The sequence below is a fragment of the Ictalurus punctatus genome, chromosome 25 (assembly GCF_001660625.3).
Source record: "Ictalurus punctatus breed USDA103 chromosome 25, Coco_2.0, whole genome shotgun sequence".
In the NCBI taxonomy this organism is placed as follows: Eukaryota; Metazoa; Chordata; class Actinopteri; order Siluriformes; family Ictaluridae; genus Ictalurus; species Ictalurus punctatus.
In genome coordinates, this window is record NC_030440.2 from 4,532,526 (window position 1) to 4,557,211 (window position 24,686).

At 39.9% G+C, this 24,686-nt stretch overlaps 1 protein-coding gene and 1 long non-coding RNA gene across 2 annotated transcripts; one reads left to right on the forward strand and one right to left on the reverse strand.

The window, feature by feature from the left end:
* Nucleotides 1-1,522: 1,522 nt before the first annotated feature.
* Nucleotides 1,523-3,818, forward strand: LOC108257700 (uncharacterized). Its single transcript, XR_001810505.3, has 2 exons — nucleotides 1,523-3,546; nucleotides 3,646-3,818. It is a non-coding gene; the product is annotated as an uncharacterized LOC108257700 (long non-coding RNA).
* Nucleotides 3,819-4,918: 1,100 nt separating this feature from the next.
* ints9 (integrator complex subunit 9) lies at nucleotides 4,919-24,628 on the reverse strand. Its single transcript, XM_017455791.3, has 17 exons — nucleotides 24,463-24,628; nucleotides 22,909-23,036; nucleotides 22,135-22,195; nucleotides 21,942-22,004; nucleotides 19,979-20,118; nucleotides 19,177-19,263; nucleotides 18,808-18,928; nucleotides 18,124-18,258; nucleotides 17,882-17,993; nucleotides 17,174-17,354; nucleotides 15,970-16,030; nucleotides 15,300-15,471; nucleotides 14,055-14,179; nucleotides 13,676-13,843; nucleotides 12,434-12,532; nucleotides 11,474-11,611; nucleotides 4,919-6,457 (listed from the first exon to the last, which is right to left on the reverse strand). Exons 1-17 carry the CDS (start codon nucleotides 24,469-24,471, stop codon nucleotides 6,281-6,283), a joined length of 1,977 nt encoding a protein of 658 aa, XP_017311280.2. The 5' UTR covers nucleotides 24,472-24,628; the 3' UTR covers nucleotides 4,919-6,280.
* Between the last annotated feature and the right edge of the window lie 58 nt (nucleotides 24,629-24,686).

Here is a 24,686-nt window from a genome sequence, read left to right on the forward strand (position 1 = left end):
GAAGGGGCGGGATCTGAAGGGGCGGGATCTGAAGGAGCGGGATCTGAAAGGCGGGATCTGAAGGAGCGGGATCTGAAGGAGCGGGATCTGAAAGGAGCGGCATCTGAAGGAGCGGGATATGAAAGGAGCGGGATATGAAAGGCGGGATCTGAAAGGCGCGGGATCTGAAGAGGCGGGATCTGAAAGGCGGGATCTGAAAGGAGAGGGATCTGAAGAGGCGGGATCTGAAAGGAGAGGGATCTGAAGAGGCGGGATCTGAAAGGAGAGGGATCTGAAGAGGCGGGATCTGAAAGGAGCGGGATCTGAAGAGGCGGGATCTGAAAGGAGAGGGATCTGAAGAGGCGGGATCTGAAAGGAGCGGGATCTGAAGAGGCGGGATCTGAAAGGAGAGGGATCTGAAGAGGCGGGATCTGAAAGGCGGGATCTGAAGAGGCGGGATCTGAAGGAGCGGGATCTGAAGGAGCGGGATATGAAGGAGCGGGATCTGAAGGAGCGGGATATGAAGGAGCGGGATCTGAAGGAGCGGGATCTGAAGGAGCGGGATCCGAAAGGCGGGATCTGAAGGAGCGGGATCTGAAGGGGCGGGATCTGAAGAGGCGGGATCTGAAAGGAGCGGGATCTGAAGAGGCGGGATCTGAAAGGAGAGGGATCTGAAGAGGCGGGATCTGAAAGGAGCGGGATCTGAAGAGGCGGGATCTGAAAGGAGAGGGCTCTGAAGAGGCGGGATCTGAAAGGAGCGGGATCTGAAGAGGCGGGATCTGAAAGGAGAGGGATCTGAAGAGGCAGGATCTGAAAGGCGGGATCTGAAAGGCGGGATCTGAAGGAGCGGGATCTGAAGGAGCGGGATCTGAAGGAGCGGGATATGAAGGGGCGGGATCTGAAGGGGCGGGATCTGAAGGGGCGGGATCTGAAGAGGCGGGATCTGAAGAGGCGGGATCTGAAAGGAGCGGGATCTGAAGAGGCGGGATCTGAAAGGAGAGGGATCTGAAGAGGCGGGATCTGAAAGGAGCGGGATCTGAAGAGGCGGGATCTGAAAGGAGAGGGATCTGAAGAGGCGGGATCTGAAAGGAGCGGGATCTGAAGAGGCGGGATCTGAAAGGAGAGGGATCTGAAGAGGCAGGATCTGAAAGGCGGGATCTGAAGGAGCGGGATCTGAAGGAGCGGGATCTGAAGGAGCGGGATCTGAAAGGCGGGATCTGAAGGAGCGGGATCTGAAAGGCGGGATCTGAAAGGAGAGGGATCTGAAGAGGCGGGATCTGAAAGGCGGGATCTGAAGGAGCGGGATCTGAAGGAGCGGGATCTGAAGGAGCGGGATCTGAAAGGCGGGATCTGAAGAGGCGGGATCTGAAAGGAGAGGGATCTGAAGAGGCAGGATCTGAAAGGCGGGATCTGAAGGAGCGGGATCTGAAGGAGCGGGATCTGAAGGAGCGGGATCTGAAGGAGCGGGATCTGAAAGGCGGGATCTGAAGAGGCGGGATCTGAAAGGAGAGGGATCTGAAGAGGCGGGATCTGAAAGGCGGGATCTGAAAGGCGGGATCTGAAGGAGCGGGATCTGAAGGAGCGGGATCTGAAGGAGCGGGATCTGAAAGGCAGGATCTTATGCAGCCGTTAATTGAGGGCACTGTTTGAGCAGAGTGAGTCAGAGCTACACTACTGAAGAAAGTCCCTCTTGGCTCAGTGCATGAACAGCTGTCCTGGTGTTAATCTGCTGCCCTCATGAGTGTGCGTTTTCACGAATGGTGAAGCCAAGAAACTGTACTACGAACCTGACTATTAAAGAAATGGTCTGGTGTAAAAAAAAAACCCATCATATTTACACAGTTATCCCCCTTGCTCAAATATAATCAAATATCAGTCATGCCTAATATGCACCTAAAACCAAATCCAGTTCATAAGTGATGTCATGCAGACAAGCTAATGGTACTGCTAATTTACTGGCCTGGGGAGTAACAGAATACATGTAACCGTGTTACGTAATCCGGATACAAAAACAAACAAACAAACAAACAAACAAACAAACAAACTGGTAAATAATCCGTTAGCCTACAGTTAGGTCCAAAAACTAAGTAAATTAGACTGCAGGTTTATTGGGATTACATTTTTTTTTCATTTAAAACCAAAGGAATTAAACTTTTGCGGGGATCCAGACTGTGGCTAAAACGGTCGACCGAAAATATTCATTTGCGAGTGATTTTTTTGCTGAGATTGCCACTGGTGACGATATAAACTTACTCGTTTAGATTTAAAAATTTGCATGTAATGTCTTTTTAATTGCGTGTTCTGTGAGGAGTGGCCCTTCACATCATTTGTTGTGTTGACGTAATAAAATGAGACGTTGGGAAAAAACCCCCAAAAAAGTGTTTCACAATTCAAATTCATCCAGAGCGCCAAAATACGCACAGGGAAAGAGAGGGTCAGCTTTCCGCCTCAGAAAGACTTGTCAAAACGAAAAAATATCAGACTTCTGAAACAATCCCCATCTCTGTCGAGCACCAACGCTGATGGCACACCTGCTAATCAAAAAGCAGGCTCCAGATGTGCAGGCATATGAGAGAGAGAGAGAGAGAGAGAGAGAGAACGACGGAGACTCGGATGATCGTCTTTCCGTGTCAATCAACGAATGCCCAAGTAGAAGTGCAGAAAGGCAATTTTAAGACTTCTTTTTTATTCCAAAGAGGGCAGAGAGAAACAGCCGGGAGAACGGATTTCATTACTGGAACGAACCATCTCAAGAAAGAGACAGTCAGTACGTTTACATGGACAACAATAATGTGATATTAACCCAATTAAGATGATACTCTGATTAAGAAACTAGCATGTAAACAGTGATTACTGATGACCTTAATCCGATTACAGTCATACTCGAAGTAAACACAAATGGAATTAAGACGTGTGGAGTATTCCTGTTTTAGTCGCGTTATCGACACGTATTACAGACGTGTAAACACCTTAATCACACTATTAACGTCGTGTGGGAGTTTTCACTGCATTGTGCGACAGGACACATTTCTTAAACTGTCTTAATCGGGTTAATATCAGATTATTGTTGTCCATGTAAACGTAATGAATGACAGAGACTCTGCATGTGCTTTGAGCAGAATGCAACTAGTTGAGATATCGCTTGTCCTACCAATTTTGAACCCGAGTCCTACCAGAGTGAACATGGCTTTTCAGCTCAAAATGGGATAAAATCAAAAAAAGTACGCAATGAAACCTTGGACAACTTGATCGGGATCAGAACAGAGGGCCCATCACTTGAACAGTTTGATCCGGAACCACGTGTCAAACGCTGGCTTTCTGCAAAACGGAGGAGGAGGAACAGCAGGATGAGGAGGAGGCCAAACTACACTCAGTGGCCAAGTGATGCTGACATACAGTAATAAAGGTCAGTGACACTGGCTCAGATTCTGTGGAAAGAGCAATTCTTTGCGACTGTATATAGTTCTCAAGTTGGAAAAGACGTTCAGTTCCCACATTAAGTGAACTTGGATGAAAATGCTGACGCTGTAAAAGGCGGGACGTACACACATCACAGGATGACTGAAAGTAAGTGTTAAAAAAATTTTTTAAACGCAAGTTCATTCTTATGTGGTGCTTAAAAAAAATCATTTGGCACCTGTTTTATTTTTCTTCTTCTTCTTATAGGAGTCAACGGCTCATTAATAGATTAATTTCGTCTGGAGCCCTGCTTTTGACACGACACGATATAGACAGCTGCATGATTATAGATCTGGTTCACTCTTACCAGTTCAAATCCAAACATTGAACATGTTTTTAAGCTCTAAAATAAGCTCTAAATAAATGTATCTTAGATCATATTGCTTTTGTCTTGACTTTATTTACATATGTAACCCTGAAGTAACCCAAAACTAATCAGATTACATTCTTTTCCTATTGTGATACTTGGATTATGTTCCTGATGACATTTTTTATGAAGTAATTTGTAACTGTAACTGAATACATTTTTAAAGTAACCCTCCTAACCCTGCTAATTTACCACATGGGGCTGCAAACGAACGTAACGGAACGTTGTTGCAGAGCTAACGTGACAACGCACTGAAATAACACAGTGAAATTTGGCTAAGGCAAAAATAACATGCGTGTGTGGCCTGGGGAAAAGCCTTCACATTGGGAGAAGTTGGACATTTTTCGTTATTAACTGAATATGCTTCTCTGCTGCATGTATCTCAAGCAGATAACCACTTGCTGAAAAATATTTATCACCAAGTGAGCTGCTGCCTTTATAACACTATGCGGAAATGGAGATAATTCACAAGTCTATCACGAGAGGCATGACCAGAATTCCAATGATGATGATGAAGAATATGTGAGAGGTTATTTGTTTATTGGGAAAATACAGAGACACCTAACTTTTGCCCGATACAAGCTGTTCTGAATCAGTGAAGCCAGACTGTAGGTATTCAGGTGTGTGTTCTAGGTATTTTGCAGGTGAAAGTATAGGGGCAATATGGCGAAACATTCGTGCTCCGAGTCCTCCCACTCAATAAACATGATAGAAAACCAAACAGAAGTATGCAGTGAAGTAAGGTGATTAGTCATTTTAAAACCAGGCCGAAATCTCTCCATACTGCAGCTCACACAGACTGAACACCAACTCACTGGAAGTTCAGTTAAGCATGATTGCTCTAATGCACTTTAAAGGCCAAATTACAAAGCCATCTGCTGCACTCCATTTCTTTCAACAAAAAAAAAAGCACATTCCTTCCAAAAAAAAAAAAGAAAAGAAAAAAGGGCAAAACCCACAGTCCCACTAACAAGAATTAAATCAATCTGGATCAAAACTATTTTTAGAAGCTGTAATGGCAAGCGGAGGGTATCGGGCTGCTCAGTTCTGACCTCTGGTGCCAAAACTTAAGCAAAGCCACTGATTAGTGCAGTGGAGAAGAACAGGCATAAGAAATCGAAGAAACTTTATTTATTACAAAATTATAAAAGATTTACACATTAATATAAAATGATAAAAGATTAGCAGAGATGATGACTATTATTATTATCATTATTTTTATTATTTTGTTTACATTCTCCCCCCTCACATTTCATTTCCAAGCTTCCTGAACAATAAAAAAAATAAATTTTTACACATTGTTTGTAATTAGTCATGAACGGTGATGAACCTCATTTTTTTCCCTGAGCAGTCTCGCTTTTTTGAAACAACAACTGCCGTCTGATCTGATCTGATTCCTCCTATTCCTGAGCCACTTGAACGTTCCCTCCATAAGTGGCGTTCGGCTTCCAGACACGAAAGTCATTTTTAACACATTTTACTCAAAGCTCACTTATAATGGAAGTCTGACGGCAGTTGTTGAGTTCCATGAATAAACATTTAAAATGTGGGACTATAGAACACAAAGTCGAAACAAAAAGCGTTACGCTAACAATAAAGGTCTTATGATGAGATGGACATGAGAGAAAGTCTTACCTAAGCAGTTCTTATGAAGTTTTATCAAACTTTCCAACACTGCAGCAATGCGACGTCATTCTGCTAATTCGGGCTTTAGGTTTTGTGGTGTACCATCAGAACTACATCGGGAACACACATGACCACAAATTCTTTCCTCTGGAAAAGTAGCTCCATCTCTGCAAGGATGACTTGTACAGATTTAGAGCGTGATGTGTGCACACCTTTAGTCGCAGAATGTGTATGATATTTGCTTTACATAAAGGTGTACTGATGGAATGCGAAGCCCATTAGACTTCCATTTAAAGTGTGTAAAAATGAAGTTAATACAGGGCAACTTATCAAAATTATTATTGCCTGTGTTTATCCCACATAGGTTATAGATAGAGAAAATGTCCCACCGAAATGTGACATCTTCCAGAGACAAAACACAGCGTAGCTCTGTGTACAGTTAATAATAAATTAACAAAATTCCTGATTTATTCAACAGGACTGAAGATGCACCTTGTTCATACTTTTTCAAAAAGAAAGGCTCTTAGTCTGAAAGCAGTGCATTCTGGGACGTGGCTCAAGAGCAGGAGGAGTAGGACACAAACTGATGTCATTAGCGCTATAAGGAATTCTGGCCCAGGAACAGGTCTTACTTCAAGAAATCAGTGAGGTACAGTGTTCACCAGTGAGGACTGAGGCACGGCTCTCTCGTGTTTACAATCAGCTTCTGTTTTAACTTAAAACAAAAATAACCTCAGTGGCCTCGGTTGCGTCCCAGTGCTCACTGCTCACCGCTACTGACCCACTGGATCATCACCACGCTGTGTGCAACCACACTGAGGTCAGAGTTCAGACTCAAAAGGTCAGAAGTCAGAGCTTCTGGAGGAAGCGGAGCACCAGGTCTCTGAGGGCAGTGCGCAGTGGCTCGTTGTTGTCACAGACGATGTGCGTTGCGTCTTCCTCCAGCTGGATGAGCGCGTCCTCGGCCTGCAGGTGCAGGATGTGACCGTCTGCCGTCTCCTCCACCTTCACCTCGGAGATTCCGCTCTGAGCACAAGCAAGACGAATAAAGCACAGTGAGAGGTGGAAGCTCAGGCACAACAACAACAACAGCAATATGCAAATTAAAATATAGCAGATATAAATACATCTGGAGAAAAAAAAATTGACAAAAATCCCAGCTTAACAAAAAAACCTGAAAAAAGTCTGCAAGTTGCATTGCAAATTATGAAAAACGCCGCAGCAAAAACCAAACACTCTTGTCTGGAACAATCACAAAAAACTCCAATGCAATAATGAATTGTGTTGTATTGTAATGAATACAATACTTTATCATTTCCACCAATGAATAAAAATCACCTGGGGAACCCTGAACCATGAACTCAGCCCTTTCTTCGGGTCTCTTCTATTCTTGCTTCAATAACAAAACAGCATGTTAGCAGCACTGAGGTCAAGACTCGAGCTCAGACACTATGAACTCTTTTGAACCAGTTTAATTGCTCTGATGTGAGCAGTTATATTGCATTGTCCAGACTCTGTGGATTTCTCCATGCGGTATACTATTCCACCCTACTATATACTAGTACTATTATGCTAGTACACTGTGTTTTACAGAAACAGACTAAACTTTACCAAGTAAACTGAAAAACAGAAAAAGTTCCATGCATTAGGGCTCTCACAAGTTCAAGTGGATTTATTATCATTTCAGCCACATACAGCTGGTACAGTACACAGTGAAACGAAACAACGTTCCTCCAGGACCACGGAGCTACATAAAACAGCCGAAGAGTACACAGATTTTTCACAGTTAAACCCAATACAGTCAAACTCTCCGAACTCTTTATTGATTTCTGATATGCAATCTTCAGCAGCATCGTCCTAGTTCTCCCTCTGACAGACACATACACACACACACACACACACACACACAGCTAATCCTGCCAGCTTTCTGTCACATTAGCATATCGATCGCACTCTAATGAAACTGAAGGCGAGTGTGCTGCAGTATTTTCCGCAGTGATGTTAAAGTCTGGCCATGTGACCCGACTAAAGAGGACTCACTGCGCGTTTAATTAGCTGGTGATTGAAGACGTGCTGTACGTTTTAGTGCTCACTACGCATCTTTTAGGTCTCAGGAGGACTTCAGAGCGCTTTCTTTCCCACGACTCTTGGCTGTGCAGCCTGAGAGGGCAGCCTTATACACACACACACACAAAAGAATAACCTATATAACGTAGACCAGGCCTAGATCCCACTTTATCCCAGATAAAACCAAGTTCACAAGCTTTCTCTCTACACTTAATCCTACACATACCGCAGTAAAAGATCAGCTCATCTGCTTGGGCACTTGCTGGTTCACCTTTATAGGATGGTGAACGTTTCTTTGTTGTTGTTTTTTTTGGAGGGGGGTTGGTTAGATGCCAAAGTGAGGTATTTGCATTGCTCATTTGCATTTTTTTTTTTTTTGCCTTGCAGCGTTCAGTTTCACCCAACCAATCAGTGTTTATTTTTCTGAAAACAGTTTTCTCAAGTGTGCTAGATCTGGTGCGGAATTATTTCTGTGGGTCTTTTGTAAATTGTTTATCATTCACTACTGAAACCTGTTCCACAGTTCTGTCGAATTCTCCATTCTGATTGGTCAGAAGGTGTTGATTCATTTTCTATAAACAGCAGCTCTGGCAATAGTGCTCGCTGCAGGATACATCACAGGTTTATATTAACACATTCGCATTAATACACATTTCATTTCTATAAGTTACTTACACATGGTGGACACAGATGTATTACTATTATTTTTTAATGGGTGTAATTGTTGATGGTGAAGTTTTCTGTGAGGAGATTTTTGGAATGAGTCTCCAGTGTCAGCACTTAGTAGCAGTCAGAAGTAAAGTTGTACAGGTTTCGGACATGGGAAAGTCTTATGGGTTTCCGAGTTTCCCGGTACCGTGTCAAGCTGCATTTTCTTGTCTTATTAACTTCAAGAGCAAAAAAGAGAGGCTGGTGAGGGAGTGTCTGCTATAACGTACTGTAACGAACTTTTTTTTTTGTTTTGCAAACACTCCACAACATTAAACAATAAAAATAAGTTTGTAATGACACCCACATTTGGCACAATCTTGAAAGCAGTTAGAATTTCCAATCTTCTTTAATGCAGCCCATGAAAAATAATCAGCAGCGTTCTCTCAGTCCACACAGATGGTGTTATAGCTACTCTCTTTCCATTTTAATCTGTGTGTGCTCCACCTCTCTGCCTCAATTTAGAGTGCAGTCAGGGGTCTAATTCTCAAATCCCGCAGCCTTTCTCCTGCCTAAAGAGTCTCTCTCTCCCTCTCCCTCTCTCTCTCTCTCTCTCTCACACACACACACACACACAAGAAAATTGATCATAGCTTTCTCATGTCTTACGTCACTACTTTTCACTCTGGATCATTTAAAGTTGGTAATGGAACAGAAATGAAGCGCCTCTCGTGCACACCGTGTTCGCTAACGCTCTCTATATTGCACACACGAGACCCTGATACTATTAGAAATGGACGGCTTCATCCATCATCCTCCATCTCTCCCCTCTTAATGGGGATTTAACAGGAACGCAGATGGGATTACACTGCACTAATTCCCTGCCTCCATGGAAGTGCACGGCCCCGAGACCATCAAACGACATGATAAAATGCTACTGCAATAATAAGAAGCTTCATTAAATGTAGCACTTTCCATTCATTTCCTGTATCAAATTAAACAGTGAGGCACTCTAATTGGAATTCTTTGACGAAGCCAAATTTTCAGACACACTGGCTCTAGACTTGAAAATCAACTCTCATGACTAATTATTTATTTGCTTAGTTGTATGGCTGTCTGGGAAAACCCACAGTATTTCGCTGGGACTAACTTCTAGAAAAACAGCCAAATATGATGAAAAATTGAGTTTTGACCAAAATGGCGTTTTTCCCACCACTACTTTGGCATCTCTAGTTTAAGAAAACATTAATATCCTTTACCAATCAACATGGAAATGATTTTATTTGCGTTAGTTTATAACCTTTCCTTGGCTGCTTATAAAGATCATATTGGGTAAGGAGTAAAGAGTAAGGTCATTTGCAGGTTATTCCATGTTCGTCTTTTGTTAGCAACGAGTGAGTCAGCTAACCGAGGTGAGCGATGTACATTTTCCTCATCAAACAGCAAACAGTATAGTCTGTGTTATAGATTTAACGCGCAAATATGTCTGTATGTTGATTGATCCATTGAGCCATGTTGATTGATGTTGATTATCACTCCATAAACTGGGAATGAACTCATAGTTAAGAAGACTACTCAAAGTCGACAGGGAGGAATTTCAAGTTGAGGGGGGCGTTTTCTTTGGATTTTCCTGGTTGGAGGCTGGGAATAACAGGTTGTGTCCTCAGTCTGGCTAAACATGTCTAAAACCTTGCTACAGTCGTGTGAAAAAATAAGTACAGCCCATAAAAATTGTTGGCTTTTTTGACATATTTGGACAAGCAAAATTTTGATCCTCTTAATAAAGTTGATGCACTCTATCAAATGACACACAAAATCAACATTTTGTAGTAATTTTCACAAATAAACAAAAAATAAGATCAGTCAAGTGGAAAAGGTAAGTACACCCCTACACTTATCATACCATCAAGTCCATAATATTAGAATCAGGTGTTCAATATTGGTTCCAGTGATGTGAACCTGCTTAGGGAGTGCAGGTGGAACCGGTCTTATTTATACCCCTCTCATATCTAGTGTCTGGTGTTCTCTTTGTTATTGAGGTGTGTGGTGTCATCATGCCAAGATCTAAAGAGTTCTGTAAGGTCTTCAGAAAAAAGGTTGTGGATGCCTATGAGTCTGGCAAGGGATTTAAAAAGATCTCCAAATTATTTGAAATACATCATTCTACTGTAAGGAAAATCATCTACAAGCAGCACAGATTTCAAACGACTGACGATTTCTCCACGACTGGCCATCCCAGCAAATTCAGCCCAAGAGCAGACCATCTGATGCAAAAAGAAGTCTCCAAGAACCCCAAAATTTCATGACAGGATCTGCTAGTAAGTCTTGCAACTGTTGGTATCAAAATGCATGGTTTTGCAATCAGAAACAGATTGCACAAATTGTACCTGCCTGGGAGGCGTGCCAGGAAAAAGCCTTTGCAAGACTACAGTTTGCCAATGAGCATATAGGCAAAGACCAGGCATTTTGGAATAACGTGCTCTGGACAGATGAATCAGAGATAGAGTGGTTTGGCCACAGTGATAGCAGACATGTTGGGTGCAGACTAAAGACAGCTTTTCAGGAGAAGCACCTCATACCAACTGTGAAGCACGGTGGTGGAAATGTTATGGTTTGTGGTTGCTTTGCTGTCTCAGGGATGGGACAGCTTGCATTCATTGATTCAACTATGAATTCTGCATCATATCAAAGAGTGAAGATAATGTGAGGCCGTCTGTCCAAAAGTTGAAGTTGAACAGAAAGTGGACTTTTCAGCAGGATAATGATCCTAAGCACATGAGCAAATCCACCAAGGAATGGTTCAGAAAGAAGAAATTTAGGGTTATGGAATGGCCTGGTCAAAGACCAGATTTGAATCCCACTGAAATGTTGTGGAGGAATTTGAAACAGACAATACATGCAAGAAAACCCTCAAACTTCTTACAACTGAAAGAATATTGCACGGAAGAGTGGAAAAAATTCCAGCAAGCCAAAACATAATTGACTGGTGGACAATTATGCACAATACCTACAAGAGGTTATTTCTGCTAAAGTGGGCAATACTAGCTTCTGAGGACAAGGGTGTACTTACTTTTTCCACAGAAGAATATCACTATCTATTGGTATTTCTGTTTAATAAATTTAAAAAGCTCATTTTCCCTGTGGTTTTGTTCAAGTATATCAAATTCATTAATAGGCACCGTTTCAAAGATGATCAAATGTTTGCTTGTCCAAATATGTAAAAAAAAAAAAAAATTAAAAATTTTTTTTTTCCATGGGGTGTACTTATTTTTTTCACATGACTGTAGTTATGAAAATGTATTTGGCACATGCCCAGCTCTCTCCCACCTTGTGCAGTGATGCGAGGAAAGCTTCCAGAGGCACAGCTCCGCTCAGCAGGGGCTTTGGGCTTGACAGCTCAGGAACCTCTTCCATCAGCCTCTTCCTCTTTTTACTGGGAGCCACAGGAGCAGGCTTGGGCACCAGCTACACACACACACACACACACACACACACACACACAGAGAAATGCTGCTATTCTTCCCAAGAAGGAGCAAGACCTTGAGTTTGTAAGTACTTGAAGGATTAAGTGAGTACCTAAGAGGTTGTAAGTACTTGCACTACTGAGTATGTACTAAGAGTTTGTAAGTACTTCAGTATGTTAATTCACCTGGTCAGTTCCTGTCTAAAGATAATCATAAGCATTTAAATAGTTTAAGAGGCTGTGTAAATTTCATATTGATTAGTAATCACCACATGTTCACAACAACAGATGCTCTAAATGAGACCAGAAAATATTTTTAGGAAAGCATGTCATAGCAGATGGAATCATGATAGGAAGAAATAGACCAAAAAGAAGAAAGCAATGGATGTGGAACTAAGTCACATCAGGCAGCGTTGTTCACAGTCTGTCCATCGCTCTCTCTGACACACACACACACACACACACACACACACACACACACACACACACACACACACACACACACACACACACACACACACACACACACACACACACACACACACACACACACACACTTTCCAGTTTCGGTTTTCAGACAGTCGCCCTGAAGCACTTAGACTGAAACGTGATAAGCCAGTGAAGTGTTCATTATCCCTCTTTTTTTTTTTTTGGACAACTTTTAAAAATCAGTCTTTCACATGAAAGTGCAGCCAGTTTTATTTAATTGCCCATAGAATATTTTTTTAAGTGACTGAGATTATCGCTTATTAGATTATCACTTATCAGCACAGATTAGCACTTATCCTTCTGAAGTTTATCATTGATCAGTGTTGCACACAAACCTGGAGGACATGCTTGTTGTCCTTCGATTGCAGGACTGCTGACACGTTTGCCACGGAGATGCCAGGTTTAATCTCAGAAGGTACAAGAGTTTTGGCAAGCTGAAAGACAGAGGATTTAGTTACTCAATGTGTTCCAGCTTGTTTCTCATCTTTCAACGTGGCATTGAAATCAAGCTCCTGCTTATCACAGCTTCTCTCACTCGTGTATTTTAAAAGAATTAAACTATTATATGAAATGATTTGTGACAACGACTAAAAACCAACTGTACTTTTCACTCGGAAAAAAAACCCCCATCCCTTAATCAACCCATACATCTCGATTCCTCCATACGAAATCCCTCTACAAGGACGGTCTCTGTGCCCATGTGTTTCACACAGACGCCTTCAAAAGATGCTTTCCAACATGGCTACGAGGCTGTTCAGACCTGTTTCTTTTGAAACCTCCCCTCAGGTGTGTGGTAAGCATTTCAGAAAGATTAAATCCTCCTTATAAATTACGTATGCAATTAATCAAACATTAAGATCATTTCCAAACAAACTTCTTCCTGTATCGTTCAAATTCTCGACCTCTGTCACATGCCTTTTCCCAGGAGTCCACATGTAAATGCTTATTTGTTTTGATAGCAACATGTACGTACGTGCAGATTCATTTCTCTGTAATTCCCAGAGTAATGTAACACCATTACAGTCACACACACATCTAGAAACACTTATTAGTAAGGGTGTAACAATCAGATGATTTGGATCGATGTATCCAAATCCAGCTAACAATCATAAAATCGATTACAAGTCGATAACTCTTGATTATAATTGATTTTAAATCGATTCGCGATCATAGCTTGATTATTATCAATTACATGTGATTACAAATCAGTTATTATTATCAAAGACCGACACACAACTGGTAAGTAAAAAAATAAATCTTTCACATATTGATCAGAGGCTACTAAATTTAATCACTGAATCTTTCCCGAGCAGATTCAGTGGTCATCAAACATCAAATCGTTTCCCTATGAACTAAAATTGTATTGTATTGTGTAGAAGCCAGAGGTTTGCACTTCGCTTTATTAGATGATATGAAAGTTACGCAAGCCGCTCGTTCATATGAGCTACCTGATATTGTTTTGATGTGATTCATTTAATTGAATTTGGCATAAAGCTATGTGATTAAATGAATTTGGCATAAGGCTGGACAGGTGGAATGTTTTTTTAGTTTCATAAATAATTGACACACACACTGACCTCGGGCAGAAGCTGGACACGTTCATACGTGCGGTGGAAGGGCAGATTGAGAACGGAGCATCGGCTGTAGGGCAGAGGTGGAGGCTGCAGCTCCAACATCAGATCAGACCGGTGAGACTGAGAGGGAGGAGGCTGAGTGTACTGCTCAGGACACACCACATGAAGTGGCTATCAATCAATCACACACACACACACACACACACACACACAGCCAGAAATTTAAACAAAAAAAAAGCCAGATAAGAAAATATACACACTATTACAGAACCCCAGTTTTAATGGGTCAGTAGTGATCTGGAGCCCAATGTAACCTCGAGGTTTGATTTTGCTCTCACAAGCACAGACACAGAGCATATGGCAAGGGGATCACAGTGTGCACCTGAACTTCCTTCAGAAGTTTGGAAACCTGGTGGAAGTTGAGGCGTGTGTCGATGGGGCAGTACACACACTTCATGGCTAGCGGCTGGTAGGGAGCCAAAGCGTCCAGGTAGGAGAAATCAGGCTCTGCACAGAATGGCACAAAAAGCTCAGATTAAACTATATTTTAAAAAAAAATAAATAAATAAAAAATAATAATACACATACACACACATACATACATACACACACATATATACATTTTTATATATATATATATATATATATATATATATATATATATATATATATATATATATATATATATATATATATATATATACACACACACACACACACACACACACACACACACACACACATACATACATATATATATATATATATATATATATATATATATATATATATATATATATATACGTATATATATATATGTATGAAGTGTAATTTTCATATGTTCTAGCCTCATTACACATAAAGTGAAATATTTCAAGCCTTTTTTTGTGTTGTAATCCTTATAAAGTATTTATAATACAGAAATTTTGACCTGAGAAGAGCTCTAATCAGCTAATTAACTCAGTAGATGAACATTACAGAGAAATAATCCTTGCTCCCCGTCTGAGTGCTCCCCATTGGGCGTAATTAAACTCAGACTTTCCATGTCGTCGTTTGAAAATATAATTTTGCAGGAACACAAACATCAGTCCATCAGTGTACACGTTCGAATTTAAATTGGACACAGCAAACACAGATGTGCATGGTTTTATTATAAGGGATTGCAGTGACTTGCGGTTAGCTCAAAAGTCTCTCGTGACATCAAGACATTAGCAGAGACCAGCATTATCAAAACTAATGTTAAATTCGTGAATATCGAGATGCATGCTTTGGATGGACACTACTGTCAGCCAGTGGGCATGCTAGTTAAACAACTGTGTGATTTAAAAGCTTTCTATCAGTCATTCAGAGGTCAGCCGCTATGGGTAGATAGAGAAGTATGCCCACATTCCATATAGTATATAGGAAAAAGTGTTAAAGTAGGTAGGTACCAGTAGGTCAAATACTTGCATAAGTATGAACTCCTAATTCTTATTCAGCTCATTATTCTTTTATGTATATTCCCTTGTTTTTGCATGCTAAATGTAAATCAATACACTGGATTCAGATTGTAATGCAGGACACAAATCTTTGCATGCCTAAATTTCCACTGCTGCAGAAGTGTGTATGCATTAGTGTGTGTGCTGACCAGTGAAGATGATTGTGTTGAGACTGGATTTGCCCCACAGCTCCATGAAGTGCACGACATCCCCGAACCGCAGTGATGGATGCCCCGTAAACACCACGCATGGCTGTCTGAAATCACTGCTGAACTCGCCGTGGATGCTCGGGTAATGCTTCAGTTTGTTGGTCTGGATCAGCTGTGCATGTGTAAATGAGGAAAATAATGTATGATTCTTATTTATTTATTTATTTATTTAAAGCCACAATGTGAAGAAGAGTCTGTTACATTTTTATATTGGGACTCTATATTGGCTGTATTCTTGTACATGTATATCTTATAGAGTGGCATAGTAAGTGTGTGTGTCCAGTCTCTTCACAAACTGTAGCATTATTAGGATGAGATTATATCTAGTCAAAATAGATTATATCTAGTCAAAAGTTTGTGGACACCTGACTGAAATGATTTTTTATCACAATATAATTCCAATTGTTCCATACCATAGTTGCATTTGTGTTACCCCCGAGAGGGGGGGTGGGGAGTAAAAATAAAGAATGAGTGTGTGTAAACACTTGACTGGTAGTGTACGTGAAAAGCTGGGAAATATACATCATTTACAGGTACCACTCAGTGATTTGTACCTCTGATTCCCAGTGTATAAATATGTACATTTACAGATGTGGATATGCAGATTTACCTCAGCATGTGGGAAAGGAGGTTCAGGGAGGTAAGCCTTAGACTGCTTAGTCTGACACAGCCTTGAGAGAACAGAGATAAAGAGACAGAAAAGCAAGTAAGTAAGTAAGTAAATAAATAAATATATATATATATAAATAAAAAGACAGCCTGTCCTTTCAGGCCCTCATACACTTCCATCCAAACTGATTCCTGACCCCTCCTGGGCTGGACGTCCAAATGAATCAAATTGCATTTCCCATAGCAAGAAGAAAGCCTTGTTCCTAAAGCAAGCCATTTCTAAATAGTGAAATTATTTTATTCTCTGAGTGTTGGAGAAATTAATGTATTACGGTATATAACTGACGGGTGAATGTAGAAAATATAATTATTTTGTTTCAGCACGGTGGAGCTGTTTATGCATAACCACTATATACGGGCTTGTAATAAGAGACAAGTTAGGGTTAGGGTGTGGAAAGAGTGTGGAAAACAAGTGTCAAATTTAATTCATTCCATTTTCAAAATCTCAAATCAAGTACTCAATAAAATTTCCAGTCGAAATCAATAAAAAGTGGAAATCAATTTAAAAAGTGTGCCTTCATGTATGACATCTTGCAGTTTACTAACCGCCATCTCGTTTGATAGACAGCTAAGGCCCTCCTACTGTTCTGAAATACTTATGAAGGCTCTGGGATTTTTCATTCAGTTCATTTTGGTCAACTCTCAGAAGCGGTTCTGTTGAAGTAGAACAAGCCGATTAGTTCATAGGTAATAAACCTGCTGTTGGGACTATATACAGATTTTCATCACGTGTTCTTGTTTGTGAACTCAGAAAGCCTAATACATTTCCACAGCACGTAGTTACTAAACAATGCAGGTCATGGCAGATGCCATTATCCAGAGCGACTTAGATTCATCTCATTTATACATCTGAGCAATTGAGGGTTAAGGGCCTTGCTCAAGGGCCCAACAGTGGCAGCTTGGCAGTGCTGGGGCTTAAACTCCTGACCTTCTGATTAGTAAGCCAGAACCTTTAACCACTGAGCCTCCACTGCCCAGGTATTTAGCAGGTACATTAGTCTCAATACTAAAGAAGCAAAATGTTGGACACAGAACATTTCTGCTGATCGACAGAATTTAGGGACGAGCTGTTTTCTTTGTCGTCTGACCTGCAAGATCAACTCTGGATCTAATAAAGTTAATAGGACAATAATTAGACTGCGTACCACTCTGAAAAAATCTGAGAGAACTCCAGCGAGCTGTTGGCCACAGGTGAGATGAAGTAAAAGGGTGTGTTTCCCAGGTTAGCAGAGTCCATGAACTGGTAGAGGCACTCCAGCAGGTCATAAATCACACCAGAGGAGTAACATGGCACCAAAACGTTCCCTCCAGCTCGGACTGTCATGGCTGAGAAAGAAAGAAAGAAAGAAAGAAAGAAAGAAAGAAAGTTCAACACAACGAACGCTTCAAGTGGTTTCCCCAAATTGAAATTCCCCCTGTACTATAGTGAAAACACATTATTTGATGTTTTAATTTGTGAACTGAATTTATTTTTGAAAATACACACTCATTTCAAATCTGATGACTGCAACACACTCCAAAAAAGTTGGGACAGTCGACTGTTTACCACTGTGTAACACCACCTTTTCTTTTAAAGTGCGATATGAGGTTTCACAAGTACACAAAACTCTGTGCTACAGCAGTGTACATAAATAACTGCAGTACACTGAGCATTTGAGGTCTTATTGGTTTCCCCTAAATGCTTGAAACACTAAGCAAAACATTTTTCATGTCCGGTTTATATTCAGAACTACATCATTGTTAATAAACAGCTGCTGAATAGAATACGACATGTAAATGACGATAACGTATCCCTAGACTGCAGCAAACACAGCAAACACACAAAGTGTGTGAGCGATCTTTGCTCAACTGACCCAGGTTGCTGCAGAATTCTCCCAGCATGCCGTCCGGGTTGGCTGTGGGGATCTGGGTCAGGCCAGTTAGGATCAAAACGTCACTGTTCTTCAGAGAGCTCTGGTCCATAGGCTGCATAAAACACAACATGATTTAGTTGAAACAAAACCCCACTGCTGCTCTGCCAGCCCAGACTGCCGTATCAGCAGAAAACGACGCTAATGATACGCCACAACTTTTTAGTGTAAAGTAAAACGCTGACCTGAGGGTGTGTGGTGAGCAAGGACGAGCCGGAGACATAAGACACTTTCTCATAGTGAGACTGGATGATCCAGTTTGAACTGCCCAGGGAATAGCCGGAGCTCAGAGGGGTGACCTGCACTGCACCAAACAACTCCTAATGTCAGGGAGGAAGGAGAAATGAGAGAAGAGAAACACAAAACAAAAATCCTCAATATTCATTTACCAGTTATTTATTAGCAGTCATTTTGTTTTTATCTACTACTTCTTAACATGTTGGAACAGGTTAGTTTACACGTTATCATTTGAAAACATCAGAAACAGCCTTGTTTACATTGCACATTATATAAGGAATTGGTGAAATGCTGCGATAGGAAAACTATCAACGACAGAGTCATGTGATGCAGCCACCCTGAAGTTGATTCTTTTCCAATGTGCACCTTTTGATTGAATGCACTAGAGTCCATAATAACAGATGATGTGTTTTGTGACACTGCTCTCATAACTTGTTAAGAAAAACTAAATATCATGTCATTTCCTGTGTACTGTGAAAAGCATGGCGATGTGACCGGTTTTAACCATGTTGTCCATACTTTATGTCAATAAATGTCAAATAAACCAGACGAGAGTATGTGTAAAAGAGATGATGATGATGATGATGAACAGTTGTGATGAAGTGGTACTGATGCGAGATGTAGTGACATACCACTTTCTGTGAGTAGCCCACCAGCTGCACTTTACTTAGCGCGGAGTTCACTTCCTGTATGCTGTAGCACTTCTTCCATGACCACACTTCCACTGCATCCTTCAAAGGCCCAGGCAACATCCTAAACACACACACACACACACACACACACACACACACAGCATAAAACATCATTAAAAACAGTAGGAGTACTGTTCACGGGGGAATTTCTTTCATCATGCATATTTATAAATGATATAGAGATGTCATCGAACATTGGAATAATTTACTTGACATTAAAAACAATAACCAATTTAATATTCTAGACAGTGTTTTAATGAGTTCAAATTTTAGATTCATTTATACTTTAAAACCCCACCACTTCCATACCGTTGTATGTCCTTGTTCTTCCAGCAGGTGGCAGTCTGAGCCTTTGGAACTCTTTCCATGAAATTAACCAGCTCCTCCATCAGCAGTCTAAACACCAAGAAACACCATAAACGTGTCAAAGCAGCAACATCCAAACACCGTCCCTATTTACCATATTTCACAGGACAGTAGTATGGAGTGCGGAGTATTACGCCGCTTACAAATGTCGTGTGTTCACCGTGTTTACGAACAGTCTGAAGTCTCGCAAAATAAGAACAAATATTACACTTTGTGATACAATAACTGTTTTTCAGTACAGCAGAGATGATTACATTTCAGCTTGAGGTCCATGCAAAGTGTAATTACACTGTAATATTAATAATGCACAGTCTACACAGAAATTCAAACTGAAGCTCTTGACTTGTAGATGCATGATTTTTTTTTTTTTTTTGCATTGTGCTGCCACAACATGATCGACGGGTGGGATTTGGTTTGTTTGATTTGTTTAATACTAGATCATTTTCTAAATGATCGAACGCCTTTCTGTCACGTTCTCAGTGTGTCTGTTCCCTTGTTCTTTCATGTTCCTGCACTCCATACTCTCTGACATTGTGGAACAGAGGAATTCTGACTTTGTACGTGATGTGTACCAGAAAGCAGGAAATCCTGCCTCATCTTATTTTCCAGGAAACATCTGGAAGGCCTGACTCCATGGTGACAACCCCAGTGTTTCCAGAGTCGTGTAGTTAGTTAGACAGGAATCGCTATCAAATTTGAGTTGTTTATTAAAAACGAGCTGTGAATGAGATGTAGTGAACGTTACCTGCCGATCTGGAAGGTGGGCTCAGTGGCGTAGACGGTGCCTGAGAAGCTGGTGTGCTCAGTGATGTACGGCAGAGCCATCATGCAGTGGTAGTTAGAAATCAGGATGACGTCGATAGTTGACAGGTCGAGCAGCTCTCTCTGGGGGGGAAGAAAAAAACCCAACCACTCAGAACCATGAAACGGCACACTCAACTTACAACGTTTCCCAAATGTGGAACAATAACAATTTGAGTTATTCATTTCTTCATTTTTAAGATCAAAAATAGGAAACACACTATTAATATTAGTTATCATGTTATATATTGTTATAAATATAGTGTTCTATTATAAAACCATGCTTGCTAAATGTAGCAAGGGATAGTTTTTATTTTGTTTGTTTGTTTTTTGCTCTCTAATGGGTATAAATGGTAAATGGTCTGGACTTATATAGCGCTTTTTTCCAAAGCGCTTTACACTGTGTCTCATTCACCCATTCACACACACTCACACACCAATGGTAGCAGAGCTGCCATGCAAGGCGCTAACTTGCCATCAGGAGTAACTTGGGGTTCAGTGCCTTGCCCAAGGACACTTCGGCATGTGGAGTCATGTGTGCCGGGAATTGAACCGCCAACCCTACGATTAATGCACAACCTGCTCTACCACCTGAGTCACAGACGCCCAAATAGGGCATAGTGATTTACAGAACAGTAACTGTTTGTTGAAGTGAACAGAATTTTGTGCTCTATTTGGCTGGATTAGTTTCACATGGAGAAACCAATCACATTTTTTTTACAGACTGTGCTGCAAACATCACACTGTCTGTACCCTACTATAAAAGGACCTGTAGTAATAACCTCAGGTAATATGACCACTGACCACTTTATTAAGAACACCTGCCCTTTCATCTAATCAGCCAATCATCTGGCAGAAGCACAATGCACACACCGGTCAAGAACTTTAGCTAATGTTCACATCAACGTGGAAAAATTGTAATCTCAGAGACTGCAGAGTATGCATTTGAGTATTTCAGAAAAAATATCCTCTAGAGTTTACACAAAATGGCACAAAAAACAAAACCACCCCTGAGGAATTTGACATGAACTAAAATAACCGCTCTTTACAACCGTGGTGAGTAGAAAAGCATCTCAGATTGTGCAGGTGTACAAGTGTTCCTAACAAAGTGGATAGTGGGTGTATAGCTCGTCCGAACACACACGCTAAAAAAAAAATATCCTGGGGGTACGGACACTAACATACTCGTGTCTCTTGCTGAAATAAAAGTCCTGCCAGAGTTTTAAAAGCAGAAAATTTTATATATATATATATATATATATATATATATATATATATATATATATATATATTATATATTTATATATATATTTTTATATATTTATATATTTATATATAAATATATATATATATAAATATATATATATAAATATATAATATATATATATATATATTTTATATATATATATATATATATATATATATATTTTATATATATAAATATAGAAATATATTCTATTCATAAATATATATTTTTATATATAAATATATTATTCTAAATATAGAAAAGCAGCCGATGAGAGTCCGGCGTCGGTGTGAACTCCTTTAATACTGTTTAAAAATCATCTCAGGGAAATTCCTCAAGAAATCGGGTGAGAAAACACCAAGAATACATTTCTGGAAATTCAAGACAAAAAGCGTGTCTAATTTGAAGATGCTGAAATATTAAATTATTTTGATTTATTTTGGATTTTTTAATCACATTTTTATTCCATTTGTGTTACTCCAGAGTTTTGATGACTTTAATATAATTCTAAAATATGGAAAATAATAATAAAGAATGAGTGTGTAAACTTTTGATGGGTGATGTAGTGCCTAATTATACAGTAATATCATTACCATCACTATTTATCACTAGTTATATTACTAATATTATCTTACTGATCTCCAGCAGACTTAACACGTACCTCAGGAAGACAAAACTCTGGCTCAGAGTCCACAAATACACGACCGGCACACTCCTTTAGCTCCTGTAACACGGAGCAGATAGAGCAAGTAGAGAATATGTACGGTCTTAATTCAAATTCTTTTTTTACATGCTACTATCTTTACATATATGTATTACAGCAGTAATTTAGAAACCATCCAAAAAATGCTCACTTTCTCAAGGTTCACTGTTCCATCCTTGGAGGCCCATCCTGGGAGTTTTGACAGTCTTGGACTGAAATATGGTAACAAAAACTAACCATAAATGTCTCTCATAGGCTTTCTGAAGACATGTTGGAGTGTAAAGTTTGTGTACACACACCACCACCATCACCACTACGTATTGTATCATAAGAATCCACCTTCATGTTCATCACAACTAAAAAAAATGCTCATCATCTTCCGATTCATTTAATGCTTTCATTAATATTTGAACTCTAAACATGTCCTGAGTAATTATATGCATTTATATCCAGAACACATATTCCACACACATATGTTATCCTTTAAATGGCTTACATGTTTCAAGGAATATTTTTTTCATTGCTATGGAACAATAGAAATAGGAAAATTGCAACAGCGCCAAAATTACTCGTAGAACCATTTGAGAAATTGCATGCATTGACCTTAACCATATACACACACACGACACTATTGGCATATTATTAACTGCCAGTTAATATTTATAGTACCCTATACTTATACTATTAAAATGCAATCATATCACCTACAGCAGTTAGATAGACAGATGAGGAACTAGGTTTCAAAACAACCTGAGACCACGGTTCTGGATTAGTCCAGCTCTATCGTGAGCGTTTTAACCCTATGAATGCAAAAGGTACAGTGCAGGACACTACAGGAACTGTTTAAACACACACTAACACCATTTTTATCCCTGTGTAGAACGTAAATGATGTCCAGTATAAGGAAGAGTGTTGTATAACTGACCTGTGCACCAGAGGCAGAGGGAGGAAACACAGAGCAGAGGTGGTGTCCAGCCCACAGTCCAACATGATGGTGGTACATTTAAACTTGAGAACATTGCAAGGCAACGTCGGGTGACCAGACAAACAGTACTAGAATAACAGAAAAGAAAAAGCTGAATGTGTGTCTAGAAGAAAATTGGCTAAGTTTTGATTCTGGTTCCTTTCAAGGGTTCTTCCTCATGACTTCTCGGGGAGTTTTCCCTTGCCACCGTCACCTCTGGCTTACTCACTAGGGATAAATCTAAAGCTGTATCTGGATTTCTGTAAAACTGCTTCGTGACAATGCCCATTGTTAAAAGCACTACATAAATAAAATATCATAGAAGAAGCAAGAGAATTAGGAAGAACATTAGATTATTCTCTGAATGTTATGCAATGAATAATGTAAGAAATCTGATAACCAGGTAGAGTAGACAGTAATAATAAAGTTTATATAAAACCTTTTATACTTTTAAAATGCAGCTCAAAGTGCTTTACAGTGTGAGGTACCCCCCAAAAAAAATCATAAATAAAGAAACAAAAAGGTAACCAAAATAAATGATTAAATAGGTAAATAACAACATTAATATGAAATATATAGCACCAAAGAAAAAAGAAGAAAATATTTTATTTTAAAAAAATACAATAAATTAAAATATAAAAGTAATGTTGACATATCAGTAAAAATAAAGCAAATAAAACCCAGTTGAAAAGCTAAAGTGAATTTTTCAATCAGTGATAGATGGAACCTGCTGAATGTTTAATGTGCTCACCACTCTGCTGGGAAAAAAACCCCAATAGAAACCATCACAGAAATTCTAATGGTTTCCACTACAAATACCATTACAAAGCATCTGTTTACCATTAAAACCATTACCAGATGTTAAATGTGTTCTATTAGTCCTTAAGGGTATGCACTAGACATAACATGCCACCAACAGAAATGACCAGTACTAGACCCACACAGACCATTACAGTTTCCATTAAAAGCAAAACAATTCCCATTAAAACCATTACAAATTTAATGAGGGCTTCTACTGTGTTTCTTTCTCAGCAGGACAAAACTTATTTTTAACGTTTCATACATGGAATAAGGAAAAGTGCAGCACTAGATGATCTTAAGTGTGCTTTGCCATTAAGAGACTTCTAAACTAGTAATAAAAGTGTACAGGCTAAAGGAAACATGCAGCCAGTGGAATGATGCTAAAACTGGTGTATAATCTGCCTTTCTAATCTCTAACACACAACCAGCTCATATTTCCTATCATAGTTGAACTTGGCTCATTCTAAACTGAACGGTTTTGGATGCGTCCCAATTTGTTCGCCATAGTGCTCTAGGTAAATTATCGAAGTCATTTCTTTACACCTTGTCTAGTGGACATAAAGAGTCAATATTGACACATTTGAGATTCAGCCATGACAACATTAGCTCTGTTAGCCTTTTAAGGCATGTTTTAGGACTACCTGTTCTATTTTAACCTAACAAACGCATTCGAGAGATGTTTGATAAATAAAGAACATTCATTTTTAAACTCACCAATTTCATATCTGATACAGTGTGATGTAATTTGATCAATTCGTACTATACATACGTAAGACTGTACGAAACCGCTAACAGTTTAGTTTAGCTCGGCTCAGGTCTTCTTCGCGTGTAATTCCGCCGGTTTTGAAGGCGCCACCTGCTGGCCAGGCGGAGTACTGCGATTTAAAAAGAAAATCTCCACCCAGTTTAAACATGATAAAGAGAATTACTACAACGCC